Source organism: Chrysochloris asiatica, unplaced genomic scaffold (genome assembly GCF_000296735.1).
Source record: "Chrysochloris asiatica unplaced genomic scaffold, ChrAsi1.0 scaffold00094, whole genome shotgun sequence".
NCBI lineage: Eukaryota > Metazoa > Chordata > Mammalia > Afrosoricida > Chrysochloridae > Chrysochloris > Chrysochloris asiatica.
In genome coordinates, this window is record NW_006408612.1 from 5342973 (window position 1) to 5368186 (window position 25214).

General features: G+C 39.0%; 1 protein-coding gene across 1 annotated transcript in view; it reads left to right on the top strand.

The window, feature by feature from the left end:
• Positions 1 to 3008: 3008 nt before the first annotated feature.
• SCRN3 (secernin 3) overlaps positions 3009 to 25214 on the top strand; it is a 30272-nt gene continuing 8066 nt past the window's right edge. Inside the window, exons 1-5 of the mRNA XM_006866654.1 lie at positions 3009 to 3167; positions 5160 to 5341; positions 6395 to 6594; positions 8311 to 8523; positions 25021 to 25183. Coding sequence (XP_006866716.1) covers positions 3009 to 3167; positions 5160 to 5341; positions 6395 to 6594; positions 8311 to 8523; positions 25021 to 25183 — 917 coding nt within the window. The remainder of the gene's footprint in view (positions 3168 to 5159; positions 5342 to 6394; positions 6595 to 8310; positions 8524 to 25020; positions 25184 to 25214) is intronic.

Genomic DNA, 25214 nt, shown 5'->3' on the forward strand with positions numbered 1-25214 from the left:
GATTGACTTCATAGAACAAGCAAGATGGCAGATCAGGTAGAAGTGCAGTGAGGAGCTCTGTCAGCAACAACACAAAATACCGAACCAAACAGGCTCAGGGGATGGTGCCAGAACTCTGAACCACATATAAAGGAATATTTAGAAGGTTGGAAGGCTTACAGCTAGGGGAATTTGTAGCAGAAGCAAGAAATCCATTGCTTTCTAATTCAAGATGCTCAGCTGCTCCCAGAGCTGCCATACTGGGAGAGACCAAGCAGGGCAAGTATCAGAGTAGCCACAGATGCCTGACAGAACCGTGCATATTAAGGTATGGGCATCCTTTTTTTTGTATCTGTTCATTGGTCTCTTGCTGTCTGTGCACCTCCATTCTGGTGACTAGTGGAGGTGCCTGAGCAGTTGGCTACCCCACCCCCACCCCTAGAGGGTTCTACTACACATGTGCACAGATCACTTCCAAATTTAAAGTGACCGTTTCCACTTAAAACCAAACGGCAGTGCAAAACAGCCACAGCTGGCCCTGAACTGTTTATCACTAGGAAAAAGGCCTGAACAGGGATTGTGGAGCTGGACAGGCAGACTAAAAAGAAATAAGCCAAAAATTAAATCCTGAGTTACATCACAACGACCAACAGTGGCATCTTGAAATTTCTCAGGAAGAAGAGGGAAAAGGGAAGCCCATCTTCTGATCACATCTACCTGGAGGCAATCAGAAAGCATAAAAAATACCAAAGGACACACTCATCTAAGTATTAAGGCCACAGATAACTCCTGAATATCCCCAAAAAACAGAAACAGATGACCATATCAGCACATGTCCAGAAATGAGATGAAGTGACTGAGGCAAATGAGCTGGAAGTAAACCTACACTCCATACTGAAAGATAGACAGGCTTTGGAAATACTTGAGAAGGAATTCAGAAAAATGATTATAAAATGTATCAAAACGTTATACAATAGAGTTGAGAAAAATAAGGAAGAAGTCAGGAAAGCACTACAGGAACAATCAAACAAGATAGATACAGCATTGGAAACAATTCAAAACCTACAGAAAGAGGTCCAAATGATTACTAATAGAATATCAGAAATAGAAATACACTGAAAGGGCAAAGGAGTAGAATTGAAGAGATAGAATCCAGAACTAGTGAGCTATAAGATAAATCTCTCAACATTACTGAAGTAGAAGACCAAGCACAAAAACAGATAAAAATATCTGAAGAAGGCCTAAGATGCATGTTGGACAACATGAAGAGGAATAACAAGAATTATTGGCATTCCAGAACAGGAACAATCACACAAGTCCACAGAGGAGATAGTTGAAGAACTTCTGAAGAAAATTTCCCTAACATCCTGAAAAGTGAAAAGATAAGCATTCAAGAAGCTCAATGAACCCCAGGAAAGAGAGGCCCCAAAATAAAGTCAGTTCCCACTCTAGTGACCCTGTATAGGGCTTCTGAGGCTGTAAATCTATAAGGAAGCAGAAGTGTATTACTTTGAGAACTTGTCTGCAGCCATTCACTGGTTGCAGAGACATGTTTACACATTTTATTTCAGTCCATGCATGTATGAACTGGACCTTGGTAGTATTTTTTGTTGTTACTTACTGCCCTATGTAGACATATTCAGTAGAGTAAGGTCTTCATAATAGTAGAGTTAGGTACCAAACCCAAACCCAAACCCACTGCTGTTGAGTCAGTTCCTACTCATGGTGAGCCCTTGTGTTACAGAATAGAATTGCTCTCTAGGATTTTCTTGACTATAATCTTTATGGGAAGCTCTGGTAGTGCAGTGGTTAGGCACTCAGCTACTAACAGAGGTCAGTGTTTGAACCCACCAGCCACTCCTTAAAGATTATTATTGTTGTTGTTAAGTGCCATTGAGTCTGTTCTGATCCATGTTGTTGTTGTTGTTAGGTGCCATCGAGTCGGAACTGACTCATAGTGACCCTATGCACAGCAAAACGAAACAATGTCCGATCCTGGGCCAACCTCACTACCGTTGCCACACTTGAGTCCGTCAATGCTGCCACCTGGCCAATCCATCTCGTTGGGGGTCTTCCTTTTTTTCTCTGACCCTCCATTTTACCAAGCATGATATCCTTCTCCAGCAACTGTTCCCTCCTGACAATATGTCCAAAGTATGAGAAGTTTGGCCATCTTGGCCTCTAAGGAGCACTCTGTCTGCATTCTTCGAAAACAGATCTATTGGTTCTTTTGGCAGCCCATGACACTTTTAGTATTCTCCTCCAACATCATAATTCAAAGGCATCAATTCTTCTACAATCTTCCTTATTCACTGTCCAGCTTTCGCATCCATATGAGGTTGACTCATAGTGACCCTAAATAGGGTTTCTGAGGAGAGACTGTTGAGGTCGAACCACCAACTCTTTGGTTCAAACCAACTTTGAAGTCCAGCACATTAACCCATAGCACAACACCAAGATTCCTCATAAAGATTGTGGCCTTGGAAACCTTATGGGACTTTTTTATTTTGTCATTTAGGGTCACTGAGTTGAACCTGATTTGATGGAAATGGACTTTAAACAAATCTATTTGGTAGCAGATCTCTAGAACTTTTTCTGCTGTGCTTCTGGGCAAAGGGGGTCCCAAATTTGGAAATAATGAAAGGATGGTCAGGCCAGAGTCCTGGAGAAAAAGATATTAGAGGATAAATCTGACCTATAGAGTAGGAGAGGAAGGTGCATCTCATTACCATTTTCTTATTGAGTCTTGTAGTGCAAGATTGGTTCTCAAGCTGTTTCCTTACTGATGTTTGTACTACAATATGAGGGGACTTCAGAAAGTTCATGGAAAAAGGGAATTAAAAGATAATAGAATTTCTCCACTTTTTGAAGCCCCTCATATAAAAAAGGTTAAAACTTTGACAAACACCCTTTTTTAGATACAGTAGTAATATTTCTTATAAGTTTGTATATATGCTTAAAATCTTTCTCTTTTATTTTGAAACTTCTATACGACTTAAGTTTTTTTAAAAAACAACAACAATAACAACATGGAACCTTGTTCCTGCGACACCTTTGTAGCACTACCTCCAGCAACAGTTGATAACAGGATAATTTTTGGAAAAAATTCAGATAGACTCTGTGATGAAGTACAAGAGGTGGTTTATTTTCCTGCTGCAGTTCATGATAACCTGAGCGAACATCTTAAGGTAAGTGAAATACATGTTTTGTTAGCAGTGTGTTCCTTTAAACAGTTATTTCTATCACTAGTACCTATTTGGCAGAGATGTATTAGCTGCCATTGTGTTGGCCCCTCACTCATGGTGACTCCAGGCAAAACACAATCAAATACTGCCTGGTCCAGCACTATCCCATGATCCACTGCAGACTGGACTGATGTAATCTACAGGATTTCCATCAGCCGATTTTCAGGAGGAGATTACCAGGCCTCGTCCATCTTAGTCTAGAAACTCTGCTGAAACCTGTTGAGCAGTGTAGCAATATGCAAACAGGTACATCAGGTGCATTGGCCCAGAATCAAACCCAGGCCTCCTGTCCTCTGAATCCACACTACCTTCACAGGTAGAGCCTATGGAAGTTAAAAAGTCAATAATTTAAAGTAGAAAAATCATTTAAATAAAAACCAGGTTTCCGGTGTTTTATTTCTGTGGTTTGGAGAAAGCTGAAATGAAAACTACAATAATGTTAGTTATTGGATCAAATATTTGAATGATTTCCATATGCAATCATGTTAGACAGGACAAAAGATTTAAAGTCCTTTGCCAAGACTAACCTATTTTCCACAAGGCTTCCAATAAATTCATTCTGTTCCAGGTGATTTTTCTGTTTTACAAGAGGGGATCTTGTTAAAATATAGGTGCCAATTCGGTAAATCTGGGGTGGAAAAGCAAAACTTCAGCAGAGGGTCAAATGGAATGAACCAGTTCTGAACCATAGTCTTCCAGGAACTTAAGGTCTGGTAGAAGAATAGCAATGTTTGCAACTAACACCACTGATTACTAAGTGGAATACTGTAAAAGTGCTAAATTTAAGCGCCGTTTGCTGTGAAAGCAGAAGAGAAAGAGTAATTAATTAATTGAGAGTCTGAATCAAGGAAGGTTTCACTAGGAGATGGTGTTTCAGTTGGAGTTTGATGCGCATAAAGCATTCTGATTTGGTAGAATAGGAAATCTTGCCAGATGCTAGGCAAAGCAGTTTTATGGCATATCACAAAAGGTTTATGAGACCCAGTGAGAACACTGTCAGTATGTATTTTATGCAGTTATTTGGTAGTATATAGATCAAGCTTAAAAGAATTTCAGGGAAAAAACACATTTACCATGGAATTTAAAGTGAAAGTTTCATAGTATGCTTTTATTGCTAAGTAATGTTAATGTACTTTTTGGAGTTTATTGATATCCTGTTAAATATGTTAATTGTTAGATCTTTTCTGCATATTCTATCACACTTTTTGTCTTTTTCTGAGACCGTTTGTTAACCTGGAATACTATTTCCACTTAATATCATCATATTTAAATCTCGTTTATCCTGCAAGCCAGTGGTTCTCATTGTTTTTCGTACTCTGGACATGCATGATGGGTGATTTTCACATGTGACATGGGTTTCTATGGCAATATCCTTGTATTTAAGGGACCATAATGTGAGTTGCTATCACCAACCCAGAAACAATAGACACCAAGGTTGAGAACTGCTTTCATAAGCTTCAACTTACATGCATCTTTCTCTACAAAATGTTTCTAGATTTCGCAACTAGGTACCATCTCTCTCTCTCTTGAGCTTCCATACCACTTAATGGGTACTTCTCTTCCTGGCCCCTTATACTTTAGTTGTATCTTAGTTTTTGAAAGCAAGATCTATATTTGATTCATCTTTACAACTAATGTGTCTCTTAACATAGTGCTTTATAATCAGATATCTAGGATATATTTGAATGAATGAATGCTTTAGGCTCAATTCTAAATACAAGGGGGCTTCAAAAAGTTCATGGAAAAATAGAAGTAAAAGATAATGGAAATTTTCCATGAACTTTCTGAAGCCCTCCCATATGTTTTGAAGTTAATGCCTTTATTATTAATTTTCAATTTAGTTACATTTCATTTATTTATTTATTTTCTATAGTACTCATGTTTCCTGATTGATTGGTTTTGGTTTTGTAACTGTTGTGGTAACTTTCTTTACAGTGCACTTATATAGAAATTGATCAAGTTCCTGAGACATACGCTGTTGTCCTTAGTCGCCCAGCTTGGCTGTGGGGGGCAGAGATGGGGGCCAATGAGCATGGAGTCTGCATTGGGAATGAAGCTGTGTGGGGCAGAGAAGCAGTCTGTGATGAAGAGGCACTTCTGGGCATGGACCTTGTCAGGTGATTTTTCTATTATTACTTTGCCCTTATAGAACTTGTCTAGTATAGTAGGTTACTAGTTGGGCCTCTAACTTCGTGGTCAGCAGTTCGAATCTACCAGCTACTCCTCAAGAGAAAGATGAGGCTCTCTGCTCCCATAAAGATTTACAGCCTCAGAAACCCTATACATGGTTATGTGAGTCAAAACCAACTTGATGGCCCACCATTACCACCACCACCATAAGAGAAGGAATTAGGAATGATGGCTCACTGGAGTACCTAATGTACCTAATGTACTTTATTATACATTGGGGGGGAGGGGGGCGGTTGTGCAGTGGAGTCGGTTCCAACTCATAGCCACCTTGTATGGGTTTTCGAGATTGTCAATCTTTACAGGAACAGAAAGCCCCATCTTTCTCCTGTGGAACGACTGGTAGTTTCGAACTGCTGACCTTGAGGTTAGCAGCCTGACTCATAACCACTATGCTACCAGAGCTCACTTACCTAATTCACACAAGACCTTTGGGGGTATATATATTACCATCCTTATTTTACAGATGAGTTACCTACTGCTCAGAAATAAAGTCACTTGCCAATATACTTGTTGTTGTTATGTGCTGTGGAGTCGGTTCCAACTCATAGCGACCCTACACAGTGTTTCCGAGGCTATAAATCTTTACGGGAGCAGACCGCCTCATTTTTCACCCGCGGAACCGCTGGTAGTTTCGAACTGCTGACCTTGCGGCTCGCAGCCCGATTTGTAACCACTACGCTACCAGAGCTCCTTACCAATACTAGGAGACTACAAAAAGTTCATGTAAGAATGAAATTAAAATACAGTGGAATTTTTCCATCAATTTTTTGAAGCCCCCTGGTATTACAGAATGAGAAATAGTGTGACTCCTCAAACCTTGTTTTTCATGATTCCTTCCTGACCTCAGAAGGAGAATTTTAGTAGTTAGATTTCAGTTTATCTGTTCATTTTGAGAATGTACACTCAAAATCTCCTGAGCATGAAATTATTTAAGAATATATGTTTTAATCTGAGATTTTTTTTTTTTTTTTTAATTTAAGGCTTGGCCTTGAAAGAGCTGATACAGCTGAGAAAGCTGTCCATGTCATTGTTGATTTGTTAGAAAAATATGGCCAAGGTGGGAATTGTACAGAGGGCAGTATGGAATTTAGTTATCACAACAGCTTCCTGATAGCTGACAGGAAGGAAGCCTGGATTTTGGAGACTGCAGGGAAGTACTGGGCAGCAGAGAAGGTACAAGGTAAGGTTCATTTTGTGATTTCGTTTGTTTTGCCTTCATGAAATACACTTGCAATTGAAGATACTGTATTACATTGTTTGTCAAGATTTATAATCCAGTGCAATGAAGGCTTGAGCAACAGGGTAAAGGAAAAAAGAGCGTGTAGTGAAAGAACACTAGAGAAAACGTTTTTGAAAGAGAGAAAAAGTGGCGTTATTAGTGGAGTGCAGATTTTACATAACCTGTAAATATTTCCCATGCAGTGAATCTTGCCTGTTGTTCATGTATGTTTTCCCGTTTTAATAACGCTTTAATGTTTCTTCTTCTTTTCCCTTTGGGCTGAACTCCACACAGTGTTATCATATGAAGGTAGGAAGGTGTAGAAAGGGGAATGGAGTTGTGTACTGGTGTCTGTACTCTGTGGCAGAAAGCACATGTTGATACAGTAGCTTTTGATTGTATATACAGTAAAACATAAAAATCTAAGAGCATTAAGTAAAAATAACACAATTTTACTATTTTAGAATGTTTATTTCCTGGTAATGGTGTGTTTGTGAATATATATTTTCATTTTGCAAGTGAGGAAATTCAGAGACATTACATGACTTACTTAAGGCGAGCGAATGAAAGATGTGAAATTGAGATCTTTCTGTCCTGACTCTCAGGTCCATGCATTCCCCACTAGAGCACAGTTGTGTTGAAGTATAATCGGCTGCTTCGTGTGTACCTGTCTCCTGGATCTTCTAGCGTTACTAGGGAGATGAACTATACATGTGAAAACATTAAATAGCACATGGATCATACTGACACATGGATGCTGCAGACTCTTGGGAGAAAGGAAAAGGAACTGGGAACTGGAGGATTTCTTAAAATAGCTCGCTGCCATTGTGTTTTACTGGAATTAAAAAAAAAAAATCTGCAAGTGTGTTTACTGTTCAAGTGAATTTAGACTGTTTTTCCTATTGAAAATTGATCTGACTATACCATTGAGTACTTATTTCATTAAGTGACCTACATGCAAGAGAGAAATAACTAACATATTCTTTTGCAACAATGTTTTTATCTTTTTTTCATTTTAAATGACCAGGTGAAACGCTTTGAACATCCTCATTGGTTATGATTAACCCTGCCATCTGATTTCTCTTCCTATGATTAAATATCTCTAAGAACTAAAATTTTAACTTATACGGAATTATCTATTAGATGTAGAAACAGAATCATTAGGATATATTTATATATGTATATATATACATGGGAGTCCTGGTGTGGCACTGTAGGAAAAGCACTGGACTGCTAACCACAAGGTTGAGGATCAAACCCACCAGCTGCTCCTTTGAAACCTATACAGGATGGCTATGAGTCAGAACTGGCAGGATCTTGTATACATGAGAGAGGATACAAATCTTCTGTATCTTAACTGTATCGATACCAATATCTTTGTTGTGATATTATACTATAATTTTGCAAGATGTTACCACTAGGGAGAACTGGATAAAGGATATACAGGATCTCTCAATGTTACTTCTTACAACTGCATGTCAATCTTGTCATTATCTCAAAAAAAAAAAGTTTATTTGTCAAATGTATTTATCATCTTGAATATGGAATACATGCTTATGGCATGAAATTTGGAAGTCTATATTTTACTTAAATTGTAATTACAAGTCATATGTAAAGAGATAACTCATATTAAATAAATTTTTTCTTCTTTCTTTTCCTCTTCTTCTTTGAGAATAGAAGGATTTCGTAATATTTCTAATCAGCTTTCTGTAACAACCAAGATTGATCAGGAGCACCCGAACATGAAAAACTACGCTAAGCAGAAAGGTTGGTGGGATGGCAAAAAGGAATTTGATTTTGCTGCAACATACTCATATCTTGACACAGCCAAGATGCTGACTTCATCAGGAAGATTCTGTGAAGGTTACAAGCTTCTGAATAAGCATAAAGGTAATTTTATCATTTAAAGAATATCAGAATGAAACATTACATATTGCCTAGATATAAGAATGATAAAATGTATCCCAAGAAATCCTACATAGTAAAGGTGTCTAAAAACAAACAACTCAGGATACCATTAGCAGATTGTTGTCAGATTTCATAGTCAAATTATAGTTGGGCATCACATCATTTACCGAATAAATAAGTACTCTGAGTAATGAGGCTTCTTTAAGTGCTTCAGGGTATGTACAAAGTCATCTGGAACTTTGAACGAAATTTCTGACTGGTTGATATTTACTTAACTTTGCTAAACAGTTACAAGACAATCTCAAGATCAGTGAGTCTTGGCTGTAGGACTCTTGTTTTGAAAACAGGATATGTTCATATCTTTTTTTAAAAATTCAGTGATTTTGTTGTTGAGTCTATACACAACAAAGCATATACCAATTCAACTGTTTCTATATTATAATATATTGACATTAATTACATTCTTTGAGTTGTACAACCATTCTTACTCTCTTTTTCTTGTAAGAGCATAGAGCTCAAGGCAGGCTTTTTTTTTTTAACTAGTTAAGCTAAGATACGCACTGGACTATGAATCACAAGATTGGTGGTTTCAGCCAACCAGCTGTTCTGCAAGAAAAAGATGAGGCTTTCTGCTCCTGAAAAGTACACAACCTTGGAAACACTGTACAGGGTCACTATGACTCAGAACCAACTTGACGGCACTTAACAGCAGCATTGTTTGGTTTTAAGAAGGCTTCAGGGACTTTTTTGTCTTAAAGTTTAAGGATTATCTCAGGACAATAGTTTCAGGGGTTCGTCCACTCTTCATGGCTCCAAGAAATCTGGAGTCCATGACTATTTGAAATTCTGTTCTCCATTTCCCTCCTTTTTACCAGATTCTTCCATGAAATCTTTGACCAAAACACTCAGTAATGGTAGCCAGGCACGGTCCAGTTCTTCTGGTCTCACTGCAAAGGGGACAGGTGCTTCCTGGAGACAATTAGCCACACAGTCGATATCTACCTCCTATTCCTTCCTCAGTTGTTTCAGATAAATAAAGACAAATTGTTGTGTCTTGTGTGCTGCTTGCAGTCTTTTGAGACCCCAGGCACTCCACAACGAACTAGGAGACATAGAAGCAGTAAACATATTATTAGGCCAATAACCGGGGTATCCCAGGCAGTCATAATCCTTAGTCTCCAAACCAAGGAACCAAATCAGGAGGGTTTTGGTTGTATCTACACAGCCTCAGCAGCTGCTCTTTTTTGTTTGTTACTGTTGTACTGTCTCTGTCACACAAGTTTTTAAAACTTATTTTTTACAAATATACAACTTATCAACAGCAATTACAGTAATTGGCTGTTGTACCCCTACCCAGGGACATATTTATTAATTGTGAAAACAGGATATGCTCATTCATTTTGAAAACATGATGCTTTTATTCATTTTAATTGTCTTTCTGAAAGAATAAGTTTTAAGGGAAAGTTAATAAAGCAATCAGTCTTTCTAGAAATTTTGGGTAAAATATTTAAACGTTAAAGACATATGTTGTTGTTGTTAAGTACCGTGGAGTCATTTCTGAGTCATAGCAATTCTGTGTAGAGTTTCCAAGGAGTAGCTGGTGGGTTTGAACCGCCAACCTTGTGGTTTGCAGTCCAGTGCTTATTCTACAGTGCCATACCAGGACTCCAAAGACATATATTGTTGTTGTTGTTATTAAGTGCCTTCCAGTTGGTTCAATTGACAATGACCTGGTATAGGGTTTCAGAGGAGCAGCTGGTGGGTTTGAACTGCTGACCTTGTAATTTGAAGTCCAATGCCGATCTTATAACACCACACCATATAATTAAGTTCAAATACAACAAGAAGAAATCACCAGGCAACAGAAAAAAAAACAAAAACCCATAGAGAAGATCCAGAATGTTAACACAATATCAAGTATCTTCTCAACACACACTCTTCCTTTCTCTGTCAAAGGGTGATTCTGGATCAGATATAAATGTTAGAAAGTAGAGTTTTAATGCCTATGAGAGTATAGCTATCTAGGTCAGAGACTTATTTGGTGACCAGCACTAAAAGAATGAAAAATGCTGCTCTGTTCCCGCACCTTATTCCTAATCTGAAATTTTGCTGCTTGCTTCCCCAGGCAATGGTTCACCAAAATCTCTCTTAGAGATTGAACTTTGAACCACATATACTTCATGGGCTCAACTAGTGGTAGCTAGATTGTGTTGAGATTGAACCTCCCCGCCCCCCCAGTGATTTGGAGCTTGTAAATCAAATAGTTATTCAGTAGACCTATGTCTTTATATCTACTTTCTGAATGTTAGATATAAATATGGATGGGAAATCTATCATAATGAATCTACCTGTAATTGCCGTTACATGGGCATTTAAATGAAAAGATGTAAATTTTACATCTGCTATGGGGAGTTTTCAAAAACGAAGAGCACTCAGCATTTCTCAAGCTGGGGGAACTGATGAAAAATTCAAGCCTCGACTTTCATTATTGAAGGATTCTCTGGGCAAATTATTGAATGATGCAGAATGCATCAAAAGAAAATGGAAGGAATTCACAGTCACTGTATCAAAAGGAAATGGTTGATTTTCAACCATTTCAAGAGGTAGCATTTGGTCAAGAGCCAATGATACTGAAGGAAGAGTCCAAGGTGCATTGAAGGAATTGACAAAGAACAAGACTCCAGGAATTGATGGAAAAAAATTGAAATCTTTCAAGAAAGTGAGCCAACACTGGAGGCACTCACTCATCTATGCCAAGAAATTTGGAAGACAACTACCTGGCTGACTGATTGGAAGAGATCCATATTTGTGCCCTTTCCAAAGAGAAGTGACCCAACAGAATGCGGAAATCATTGGACAATATCTTTGCTATCCCATGCAAGTAAAGTTTTACTAAAAGTAATATGGAAACAGCTACAAGCATACATTCACAGAGAACTTCCAGAGGTTCAAGCTGGATTCAGAAGAGGCCATGGAATGAGGGATATCATTGCTGATGTCCATTGGATCTTGGCTGAAATCAGGGAATATCAGAAAGACGTTTACCTGTGCTTTTTGACTACGAAAAGGCTTTTGATTATGTGGACCATGACAAACTATGGACAACATTGTGCAGTATGAGTATTCCTGAACACTTAATTATGCTCATGAGGAATCTGTACATGGACCAAGAGGCAGTTGTTCGAACAGAACATGGGAACACTGAATGGTTTAAAATTAGGAAAGGTGTGCGACAGGGTTGTATTCTTTCACCATACTTATTCATCCTGTATGCTGAGCAAATAATCTGAGAAGCTGGGTTCTATGAAGAAAAATGTGGTATAAGGATTAGAGGAAGACTCATTAATAACCGGCAATATGCAGATGATACAACCTTGCTTGCTGAAAGCGAAGAGGACGTAAAATATTTACTGATGAAGATCAAAGAGCACAGCCTTCAGTATGGATTGCATCTCAATGTAAAGAAAACAAAAATCCTTACCACTGGACCAATAAACAACATTCATCAATGGAGAAAAGATTGAAGTTGTCAAGGACTTCTTCTTGGATCAACTATCAACACTCATGGAAGCAGCAGTCAGGAAATCAAACGACGTATTGCATTAGGCAAATCTGTTGCACAAGACCTTTTTAAAGTGTTGAAGAACAAAGATGTCAGCCTGAGGACTAAGGTGCACCTGACCCAAGCTATGGTATTTTCAGTAACCTCATATGCATGCAAAAGTTGGACAGTGAATAAGGAAGATCATAGAAGAATTGATGCATTTGAGTTACGGTTTTGGAGGAAAATATTGAAAGTGCCTTGAGCTGCCAAAAGAACCAACAGATCTGTGTTGCAAGAAGTGCAGCCAGAGTGCTCCTTGGAGGCCTGGATGGCCAAACTTCGCCTCTCATACTTGGGACATATTGTCAGGAGGAACCAGTCACTGGAGAAGGATATCATGTTTGGTAGGGTGGACAGTCAGAGAAAAAGAGGAAGACCCCCAACAAGATGGATTGGCAAAGTGGCAGCATCAGTGGACTCAAGCATGACAACAATAGTGAGGTTGTTGTCAGGATCGGACAGTGTTTCGTTCTGCCATGCATAAGGTCGCTATGAGTTGGTACTGACTCGATGGCTCCCAACAACAACAACAACATGGAGAGTTTCAAGGAACCCTGGTGGTATAGTGGGTTACTCATTGGGCTGCTAACCACAAGATCAACCTACCAGCCACTGAAACCTACATAGGGTCTCTAGGAGTCAAAATCAACTCAATAGTAATGGGTTTGGTTTGGGTTTTGGGTTATGGATCATTTCAATTGTTACATAAACAAATCACTGTTATGTTCTATCTTCAAGCTCTCTGATCTTTTCTTCTATATTATCTAATCTGCTGTTAATCTGTCTAGTGATATTTCCTATTTCAAATGTTGTATCTTTTTCTCTACAAGTTCCATTTGATTTTTTGTTTGGTATATCTTTCATTTATCTTCATTTTTAAACTCTTGAGCACATTTAACATAGTAGCCACTTTAGGCTTGTCTGATAATGCCATCATTTCTGTCATTTTGTGTATGTTGACTAAATTTTCTTCTTGCTTAGGGCTAGATTTTCCTACGTATTTTCATGTTGGGTATACATTTATCATCGGAAGATAGACATGAATTTTATGTTGTTCAGTGTTGGATTTTCTTTTGTTTCTTTAAAAAAGTGTTTGACTTTATTCTGTTAAATTACTTAATTGTTAGCAATAGAACATTCACTGTTGAATCTGTGTATGACCTCATAAGCTTTGTTTAAAGTTCTTGAACTGGGGACAAGAAGTACAGGTAGAGGGTTTTTAAAGGTAGGCAGACCTGGTTAGGTTTCCTTTTTCTGGAAGGGTCAATTAATTGACTTGGATTTCAGCTCCTGGGAGAGCTGGGCATTTACAAGAAATGGAAAGGTTTCCATTTGCTGGCTTGGGGCTCAGCCTGGAGAACTACCTTTGGGGCCTAGTTTAGTCAGGTTAAGGAGCCCTGGTGACACTGTGGATTAGGTGCTGGGCTGCTAACTGCAAAAGTGGCAATTCAAAACCACCAGCCACTCCATGGGAGAAAGATAGGGCTGTCTTCTCTCATAAAGATTTGAAGTCTCAGAAGCCCTAGCTATTGTCACTGAGTCAGAATTGACTTGATGGTTTTTTGTTGTTGTTGTTGTTTTTACCACTTGTGCTCCAATTTGCACCCTTCCGAGGCTTTTTATTAACCTTTTTTGGGATGGCTTCAGAGTAGCCTTTATTCTGAGGCTAGTTTCACTATTAAGGGATGTAATCCTTCTGTTCTGGATGCTTATTAAGTGTTCAATAAATTAACAAAGGATTGCTAATTTAGTTGATTTGAATGATAATTTTCAGACAGTTGAGCAAAGATTACTGTTGTGAACTTTTTTTCTGGTAACAAACTTGAAGGCTCAGGAAATAAAATTAGCAGATCTTCTTATAAAATGTCGAACAATAATGCCTAATTAAGGTGAAGAGGAAAATGTCAAAAATCCTAAAGTTTAGGATAATTGTACAAAAGGAAGAAAAATAGATTGAAATAATTATAAATTAGACATTGCATAGAAATAATTGGTTGGTTATATTTAACTACAAAATAACAATCACAGATTTGAAATACACATGATTATAATAATAGATGCACCTAACATGAAGCTTTTTTTTTCCCCCCAACTATGAAGTGCAATCCATCAAGCTTTCTGTACTTTTCCAAAAAATAAATATGTTTCCAATAATTCCATAGAAAATTGTAGACTAGTATATTATGGTTAATTTTTCCTGTGATTTTTCTGGATGGCAGAGCCTACCTCTCTTCTTTCAACCATCCCTTCCTGATAGCTATTAACTGCTACATGTATATCCAAATTGTATCTATATTCACTCATGTATTTTAAATAACTAGTTTAAATTGCAATGAAATTGTACCCTGTGGTTTGCATTCATTTTACTGAATCGTGTTACCACAGTCTCGATACTTATTCAATGCTTGCTAGTGGATTTCTTATAACTCCCCTATTCAAGTGATCATGTAAATCTTCCTTTCATTTTGAGAATTGTAGGTTTTGAATGTAGAAAACATTTTCATAATACCTGTATTATCATAGTGGTATGGTTCTGACACTGTTTTCATTAAAACTTGCCATTTATAGGAATTTAGATTGGAATCATTTTTGAATCTCACTAGGTATCTAAGGTATTGCCTGATAGACAGGGATGGTAGGCTTTTCATTTATTGTTTGGTTGTGTATTTTTTCCTAAATTTGTTGTGGTTGTTGTTGAGAATATACAAAGCAAAAGGTGCACCAAATTGTGCAGTTTCCACATGTACAGTTCAGTGGCATTGATTTCATTTTTTGAGTTGTGCAATCTTTCTCACCCTCCTTTTCTGAGTTGTTCCTCCTTCACTAACACAAATTCACTGCCCCCTAAGATTCCTACCTGGAGTCCTGGTGTGGCACTGTAGTATAAGCACTGGACTGCTAACTGCGAAGTCAGCGGTTCAATCCCATCAACCACTCCTGGTAAACCCTACACAGGGTCTCTGTAAGTCGGACCCTACTGGACTGCACTTAACAACAACAGCAAGGCTATTATCTGATCTTTCAAGTTGTGGTTGTCAATTTGATCCCATGTAGGCAGGCAGACTTCTTTTCCTAGTTCACCTGACTATTGTTTGGTTTTAATATTTCAGAAGATATTTTCAGTTTAAGGTTTAAAGATTATCTCAAAAAAGGGCAATTTTTGGTTTAAGGGATATTTTTAGATATGTTCTTTCCCCCCCTTCTTGTGTTTTTCAAAATTAACAGATACTGCTCTTGAAATACGTTATTTAATAAATTATTTTTCTTGAATTTGAAGTCATAGCTATATTATGTGGAAACTTGGTAAGAGAATATAGACTTGCATAAATTTATTACTACTAATGCAGGAGTCCTGGTGTGGCACTATGAGATAAAGCACTGGACCACAAAGTTGGTTCGAACTACAAGGTCTGTGGTTCAAACTCACCAGCCGCTCCTTGGAAACCTTATACAGGGTCACTGTGAGTTGGAACCGACTCAATGGCCCTTAACAATAACTATTACAATGCAGGAGTCCTGGTGACTCTGTGACTAAAGCGCTCAGTTGCTAACCTAAAGGTTTGGTGATTCAAACCTACCAATTGCTCTATGGGAGAAAGATGTGGCAGTCTTTTGAAAAGATTTACAGCCTTGTAAACCCTATGGGGTAGTTATAGTTTGTACTGTAGAATCACTGAGTCAGAAGCAACTCAATAATAATAGGTTTGAGTTGTTCTCTTATTGCTGTTAACAAAATAGTTGATAGCCTGCATGATTATACAAGGAAGGAACATAAATATGTTGTTGTTAAGTGCCATTGAGTCGGTTCCGACCCATAGCGACCCTATATAGGGTTGCCAAGGAGCCACTGGTGAGCTTGAACCACCAACCTTGCAGTTCAAACAACTTTGCAGTCTGGCTTTATTAACCCACAGCGCCACACCAGGACTCCATTATTTAAATATAAGTCAACTTTCATTTAAAATGTCACAGTTCATAATTTGGATACAGACTTGTTATGGGCTTTTTTGTTTTATTTCCATTTTATAGTGGAGGAAACACTTGCTTTTCATGCTTTCTTTTTCATTGTGATTTATTTCATTTTTATTCCTTTGCAGTCATTGTAGTATTTGGGAAAGAGAAAATAAAAATTCTGTGGTCAGTGAACCATTTTTAATGAAAATTACTTGTTTCTTTAGAATTAATTTTAATTTAATAATCATCTTATATAAAGTATCTGGAAATATCTGAGGTCAGGAACTATATATAGGTTCAAACCAACCTTGCAGTCTAGCATATTAGCCCACAGCCCTACACAGGACTCACACATACGCTGTCTCTCTCTCTCTCTTTCTCTCTCTCTCTATATATATTTGTTGTTGTTAAGTACTGTCCAGTTGTTGTTAAGTACTGTCCAGTCAATCCCTGTATAGGGTTTCCAAAGAGTGGCTGGTGAGCTTGAACCGCCAACCTTGCAGTTCAGATGGTTTTCCAGTCCAACACGTTAACTCACAGCACCACACCAGGACTCTCTCTATTCTCTCCATCTATCTATCAATCAATCAATCTATCTATCTATCTATCTATCTATCTATCTATCTATCTATCTATCTATCATCTATCTATGTTTAACTTGTTGCAATATGGCTCTACCATGTTCATTACTATCCTTAAAAAATTGGTATTACTTCAAGGTAATATTGTTAAAAGATAGATTTAATAAATAAAAGGTATGATAGTAGTTAAAAACATTGAGCAGGACCCCTGCTTCTGACTAGAAGAGAGTAGCTGGTATTAGATAACTTCCACCAAAACTAACTCTAAAAGCTAGAAGAAAAAACATTATTGTTTGAGGACCAAAATCTAGGAGCTAAAGAAGACGCCATTTAAGTAGAACCTGACTTTCTATGGTGTCATTTGTCTTCACTGCATGTGCTGACAGCACATGTGCAGGATGAGACACACAGAGATATTAAGCAGAAAGTTACTGCTTAATATGTCTGTGTCTCATAAGAGAAATATAAGCATAGAAAAGCTAAGCACAGACCTTGGCAGTTTAATGAGGATGTTGTTGTTGTTAAGTACCGTGGAATTGGTGCCGACTCATAGTGACCCTGCACAGGGTTTCCAAGGCTGCAGATCTTTACGGGAGCAGAAAGACTCATCTTTCTCCCACGGAACCACTGGTAGTTTCAAACTACCAACCTTGAGGTTAGCAGCCTGATTCATAACCACTATGCTACCAGAGCTCCTTTTAATGACGATGTTGTTGTTTTTAAGTGCTGTGGAGTCGGTTCCGACTCGTAGCGACCCTGCACAGAGTTTCCGAGGCTGTAAATCTTTATGGGAGCAGAAAGCCTCATCTTTCTCCCGCGGAACCACTGGTAGTTTCGAACTGCTGACCTTGCGGGCCAACCAAGAAAGTAGTTGTTAGGTGCTACCAAGTCTATTCAGATTCATAGCAACCCTATGTAGAACAGAACAAAACCCTATCCGGCCCTGTTGTCAACCTCACAATTGTTATGTTTGAAACCATTGTGTCATTCTATCTACTTGGATATGAATCCATTTACTTGAGGGTCTTATTCTTTTCCAGTGACCCTTTACTTTACCAAACACATTGTCTTTCTCCAGCGACTGCTCACTCCTCACATATCCAAAGTACAACAAACTCTCCCTCCTCACGTCTAAGAAGTGTTCTGGTGGTACTTCTTCCAATACAGAGCTGTTGTGCTTTCTGGCAGTCCATGATTCTTTAAATATTCTTTATCAACACCACAATTTAAATGTGTCAGTTCTTTTTTCTTCTCCAGTCTTTTTTATTCATTGTTCAGCTTTCACATGCATGAGGCAATTGAACATACCTTAGTTTGGGTCTGGGTGTACCTTAGTCCTCAAACTGACATCTTTACCCTTGAACACGTTAAAGAAGTTTTATGTAGCGGATATGCCCAATGCAATACGTCCCTTTACTTCTTGACTATTACTTCCATGAGCATTGATTGAGGATCCAAATGAAACCTTTGACAACTTCAGTCTTTTTTTATTGTGATTTATTGGTCCAGTTGTCAAGATTTTTGTTTTCTTTACATTGAGTTGTAATCCATACCGAAGGTTATAGTCTTTGATTTTCATTAGCAGGTGTCTCAAATCTTCTTTGCTTTCAATAAGAAAGGCTATGTCATCATATAGTCCAGCTTCTGGGGTTATTTGCTCAGAATACAGGCTGAATAAGTATGGTGAAAAGATACAACCCTGGCACATACCTTGCCTAATTTACCTAACTTTAAGCCATGTGGTATGCCCTTGTTGTGTTTGAACAACTGCCTCTTGATCTATATACAGGTTCTGCATGAGCACCATTAAGTGTTCTGGAATTCTTATTCTTTGCAGTGGTATTTGTAGTTTCTTATGATGCACACAGAAAATATAGACCAGTGTGTGAAGAGGCATATGGGACTGTGATGTAGTGAATTATTTACTGTGTCTCTTCTAGCCTTAGTCTTTGTAACTCCCACCCAACAACTTTTTTCCTGATAGTTCTGAGTAACAGAAGGTGGGAGAAGATACTGATAGGAAGACATGATTTAACTGTGGTGTTAACAGAATTCATTATAACTGTGAAGACTTGAAATTCTAGCATGGGTATAAAACGAACCATCTCAGAAGCAGGACAGGGGATCTCACGACCATCACAGAGGAGCCAGGAGAAGAATGCATCTTTTGGACCCCGAGACCCCTGTGCGTTGAACCTTCTCAACACAGGGACTGAAAGCTGTTATCGTAGAGGAGTGTCAGAGGAACAGCGGTGCAGAACCAAGAACCAGAGCGATGGGCTTCCCAGTCCATGGAGCAAATAAAGCTGAGTGACTTTGGGTAGGAGATTTGCTTGCAGTGTGGGGTGCCTCCAGGCACTTAATTGGGGAGCTAGGTTTGTGGACCCATAGAGGAAAGCCCACTGCCATTGGGTTGAAGCTTATGGTGGAGTGGTGTTTTATCAGCAGTCTAAAAGAGTTTTACTCTATTGCTGGAACAGGGCAGAGGCCACTTCAAAAGTGCAGAGCCAGCGAGCAGCCTGCCTGTGGGCAAGGCCTAGGAGAGGTTATCCTGACTGGGAGAATTCTACCCTGAGTATTTTTCATCCTGAATTGTAACCTGTTAACTTCCCTAATAAACCCGTAACTGTGAATACGGTGTCTGAGTCCTGTGTGGCCATTTCAATGAATTACTCAACACAGTTAAATAGAGAGTGCTGTGGGAGGATCAGTTGGTAGTACAATTTTTTTTTTTTTTACATGGGGTCTATCTTGTCTGGGAAAGGAGCTCTGGTAGCGTAGTGGTTATGAATCGGGCTGCGAACCTTAAGGTCAGCAGTTCGAAACTACCAGCTGCTCCGTGGGAGAAAGATGAGGCTTTCTACTCCCGTAAAGATTTACACCCTCGGAAACCCTATACAGGGTCACTATGGGTCAGAACTGACTCGATGGCACATAACAACAACAACATCTTGTCTGGGATTCATTTGACTTCTTTAATGTTTATTTTCTCATCTTTCATTATATTAGGGAAGTTTTCTTTGTCATTTCCTATTCTGGAATTCTGATCACCCATGTTATTCCTCTTGATGGTATCCCACATTAAATGTTAGATTTTCTTCAGATATTTTTCTTATCTTTTCTGATTGTTCTTCTAGCAAACTAGCATTGAGAGATTTGTCCTGTAGCTCACTAATTTGGCCTTCCACTGATTCAAATGTACTCCTTTGCCTTTTCAATGTGCCATCTATTTCTGAAATCTGAGTATTAATCTTCTGGATTTCTATTTGCAGTTTTTGTATTGTTTCAGATTTTTCATTTGTTGTCTATTTGTTCTTGTAGTGTCTTCCTGAACACTTTTAAATATTTTTCTTTGTTCTCCTTGCTTTCATCTGTAGCTTTCTTGATCTTTCTCTCAATCTGGTTAAGGTGCCTAAATATCATTCTTTTGGATTCTTTATCAGAAAAGTTCCAATTCCTTTTCTTACCTAGAAATGTTTCTTGTCTCTACATTTTAGCCCCTTGTTTGAGCTACTCTGTCTTGTTTCTTTTTGTGAATGTCTCCAAGATGTGGTGTCACTTTTTTTTCTTCTTCAAGTTTTTGTTGTGAATTGAGTGATAGTTTACAGGAAAGATTATCAGTTTGGCACTCAAACAATCATATTTTGTTTAATTGCAATGATTACATGCACCATTGGCTAACAGTATTTACCTCTATTCCCTCTTTTTACATTGTGATGTCATTTTATTTGTATTTAGTTAAGGATTGTATGTTGGTGTGTTCTTAGATACTCACCACTTGCCTACCTTCCTGATGGTTGTGTTAGAGAATAGATATGTGTGCACAGTTCTCTGTTTACTGTTAATGTAGTATAATTGAGAGTGGGATTGGCTGATGTTGACCGCTGTCTGTATTTGATCAGATGGCATAGGAGCCAGTAGTGCTTCTTGCAGGGGTTATGATTGTAGCTGGGCTGTATGGGCACAGTGCCTGTTTCTCATCAGGTGGGGTAAGGAGAAAAGAAACAAGAGAAACAAAGAATAGGAAAAAAAAAAAAGAGAGAGAAAATAATAAGCAGCAATAAAAAAGGCAACAAAACTAACAGTCAGCAGCAAGAAAAAATAATAACCAAGCAGAGAGAAAAGAGAAAGAGAAATAAAAGAAGGGATGAGAAAATAAACAAAAAAATGCAATGAACAAAACTAGGGGAGGGATGACAAAAAGAATGAAAAAAGAATAGTGAAGAAAAATTAAGAGGAAAAAAAGAAAGAAGGGGGAAATAGAAAAGAGAAACAAGAAATAAAACAGAGAAAGAAAGTATAAAAACAATGGGTGGGAGAAAGAAAGAGACAAAGGAAAAAATAAAACAGGGGAAGGCAGGGTGCCTGGTATGGGTTGGCACCCTCTGCCAGCCAAGGAGCTCATGAAGTGGGAAGGGTGAGAGAGTGGCATGTCAGGCCCTAGATGAAGTTCCTGTAGACCTAGATGTTGTGCATGGTCAGGGCATCTAATCTGGAAGTAGTTCCTGCAGACCCTAAAGGTGGCTGAGGTCAGGGTCTTGTTCCCAGAGGGAACTCTTTCAGACTCAGAAGGCAGCTGGGTGTGGGACAGCTGGTTATGGGAATTCATGCTTGTTCAGAGTTGGCTGGGGACTGGCATTGTGTATTCTGCTGGTTTGAAGAGGCAGAACTCACACACCTCCAGGTTCTGGAGTGGTGCATCCAGTGCCAGACTCACAGTGGTGTGGATCTGACCTCTGGCAGAGCAAGGGGTTGTGTAGCGGGTTGGTGAGGATGGGTGCTGGCAATACCTCTGGTCACCAGGAGAGTGTTGGGAACAAGAGAGAATTGCCCCTCTCTCATTGCATCTATACCATGAGGCTGCTGTCTGTAGCCAGTGCTGCTCACAAAACTCAAGATAGCCATGCAGAGTCAGGCTAACTGACAGTTCATTGTATCTCTCTCTCCCCATCCTGTTCAGCTTCCTTTCCTAGTCAGTATTCAGTCCACATCTCTGTCCTTTCCTCAGAAGCTCAGGGATCTAGGATGATCATCTGTACCTGTGTCATGGAGTCTCTTGTATCTTTGTTGTAGAGTCTCTAAGTAGCCTAATTGCTTAGTCCGCCATCTGACAAATAGTCCCCTCATATATATCCATATCACCATGCCAGGCACTTATCAGGTGTTCAGTATATATTTGTTAAGTGATTGAGTAATTAGTCTCATCCTTATCTTTGGATATTTATAATGTAATGGCAGAGCTAGGACCAATATAGACAGGCCAAGAGAATGCTTATACTTGGAGAAGAAAAAGATCATTCAGTTGAGGTAGGGGCATGAGGTTAGCCTCATGTAAGTTTATTTATTTGTAGAGTAGAAATCAGAGAGTAAACCAGAGATGAAAGCCATTAGGAAAGGAAGACCAAATTAGTAGTGGGTGGTATTGAAGGAGTTTTCATTTGATTCAGGAGGATTAAAAATCATAAATTTTGGAAAAGAGAGTTCTGACTTGTGAAAAGAAGCTGCTTGACTACTTCTGGAGGACTAGATTGGAGTAAGGGTTAAGACTGTTTTATTTTGTCATAAGGCAGTTAGGTCCTGAACCCCAGCTTTGACTGTGGATAAGCACAACAAGAAGCAGCACTCTCTGATGGCATAATCAGTTTTTTTTAATGTTTTGGTGGGAAAAAAAAAAAACAACCTTAAAATAAGGGAAATTTACATATGAAAGCAGAATATAATGCTATTCATTTTTGTTATGCATAACTCAATGTTTAAACTTTTAAAAATAGGCCAGTTTTCAACCAAGCAGTAGAGAGGTCTAGAGGGGGAACACCAACACTAGTAAGGTATGCTCACCATGGAATGGTCAATCATTCAAGATCAAAAGGACAACATTTACCTAAGGACACAGTGAGAAGAGATGGGAAGATGGGTGGAATGGAAACAGCAACCACAGGGAGGAAGCAGGATAACCGTCTTTACATGGAGGGGGCTACAGTTATTGAGATGAAACTAAGTGTGTGATTGTTGAAAGTAAACTGATGATCTGCTCTGTAAACCTTAACAATAAAGTTGGGAAAAAAAATAATAGACCAGTAGAATTATGAATTTACAGACCCCATTAACCAATAATGTACTTTGTCTCCTTCATTCCTACTCAGGTTACAATTTACATTTTCATATAAAATTATTAATGTCAGGCATAGGAAATGTTATGTGCCATTGAGTTGGTTCTGACTCATAGCAACCCTGTATAGGGTTTCTGAGGAGTGTCTGGTGGCCTTGAACCATCAGCCTTGTGGTTCAAATTGACCTTGTCAGTGCTTTTCCTACAGCAATACATCAGGATTCCACAGAAATTATGTTGTTGGTGGTGATGTGCCATGGAATTGGTTGCGACTCACAGTGACCCTGTATAGTGTTTCTGAGGCTATAAATCTCTACAGGAGCAGAAACCCTCATCTTTCTCCCATGGAGCAGCTGGTAGATTTGAACTGCTGACTTTGTGGTTAGCAACTCAGCTCATAATCTACTATGCTACCAGAGCTAGGAAAAATAATTTGCTATTTTATAAAGAACACTTTGCATAGTATTAGAAACTAACCACAGTTTTCTTTATTGGCATTTGGTTTTCAGAATAAAAAGACTCAGACCATCGTTCTTGAAATTGTGGACTCATTGTTAACTAAATAACCCATGGCCATTGATTCAATTCTGATTTATAGCATGCTACAGGAGCTCTGGTAGCGTGGTGGTTACGAGTCGGATTGCTAATCTTAAAATCAGCAGTTCGAAATTACCAGCTATTCCATGGGAGAAAGACGAAGCTTTCTGCTCCCTTAATGATTTACAGGCTCAGAAACACTAAACAGAGTCACTATGAGTCAGAACCAACTCACGGCATACCACAACCACCACCAACCACCACAGGGCATAGAACTCTCTCATAGGGTTTCCACGGCAAAAACGTTTAGGGAAGGAGACTGCCACCTCGTTCTTCCGCAGAGCAGCTGGTGGGTTCCAACTGCTAACCTCTCGGATATATATATATATATAGTAGCGTAGTGGTTACGAATCGGGCTGTGAACCTCAAGGCCAGCAGTTCGAAACTACCAGCAGCTCCGCGGGAGAAAGATGAGGCATTCTGCTCCCATAAAGATTTACAGCCTTGGAAACCCTGTACAGGGTTGCTATGGGTTGAAACCGACTCGACAGCACTTAACAACAACATATTATATATATATATATAATAACTATGTTGTTAAGTGCTGTTGAGTCGATTCTGACTCATAGTGACCCTGTATAGGATTTCCAAGGAACAGGTGGTGAGCCTGAACGGCCAACCTTGCAGTTCAAACAGTTTTGCAAGTCTGGCACATTAACCCACAGCGCCACACCAGGACTCCATAACAAACTATAGGGATATTTTAATTTAAAAAATGAATTTGGCTTCACTCCCTCTGACAGTGTCACCCGGTGCTGTCTGCACTCTCCCACCCTTCCACTCACCTGAGGTCATTGATGGAAGCATCAGAAGGATACACAGAGTGTGCCGCAAAGATGATAGCATGTGACTAAGAACCGTTGGTGTTGCTGGAAGAAACTTTGGTACTTGTATATGTATAAAACTGGCTAGCAACTGAATGTTTAACCACTGCATCATAACTAGTGGTGGTGGTAGTGTGCCGGGGAGTCAGTTCCGACGCATAGTGACCCTGCATAGGGTTTTCGAGGCTGTAAATCTACGGGAGCAGAAAGACTTACCTTTCTCCCGCAGAATGGCTGGTAGTTTTGAACTGCCAACCTTGAGGTTAGCAGCCCAACTCATAACCAGAGCTCCTTCCTTTGCTAATTAAATGCTGTTTAATGAGGAGCTCTGGTAGCGTAGTGGTTACGAATCGGGCTGCGAACCCTAAGGTCAGCAGTTCGAAACTACCAGCTGTTCCGCAGGAGACAGATGAGGCTTTCTGCTCCAGTAAAGATTTACATCCTAGGAAACCCTGTACAGGGTCGCTATGAGTCGGAACCGACTCCACAGTACATATAAGTTCTGTAAGGGCAGTAGGGTCTAATTAGAGCATTGCTTCATTGTTGCTTTCTTCTGTAGAAGTCATATGGATTTTCCATGTTGCAATGGTTTGAAGACATTGCATGTTTTCTATTGCTAAAAACTATCTGCCTTGTGACAGTGGAATGAGTCTAATTGCAGTTCTTATAACAAGATTTGTTTATGGGCAGTCTCTTATTTATACAATGACCAGTATTTCATGGTATATGTTATCATCAGAGAAAGCAGTTTGTGTTTGCAGGGTGTCTATATATGCATATGTTTGGTGATTTTCAAAATGATTTCCCTAGGAAACATAACTTGTGAAACAATGATGGAAATTCTCCGAGATAAACCAAGTGGTATTAATATGGAAGGACAATTCCTCACCACTGCAAGCATGGTTTCTATTTTACCTCAAGACACCAGTCTTCCTTGTATTCACTTCTTTACAGGGACCCCTCATCCTGAGAGGTAAAGTCACAAAATATTATAAACCAGCAAG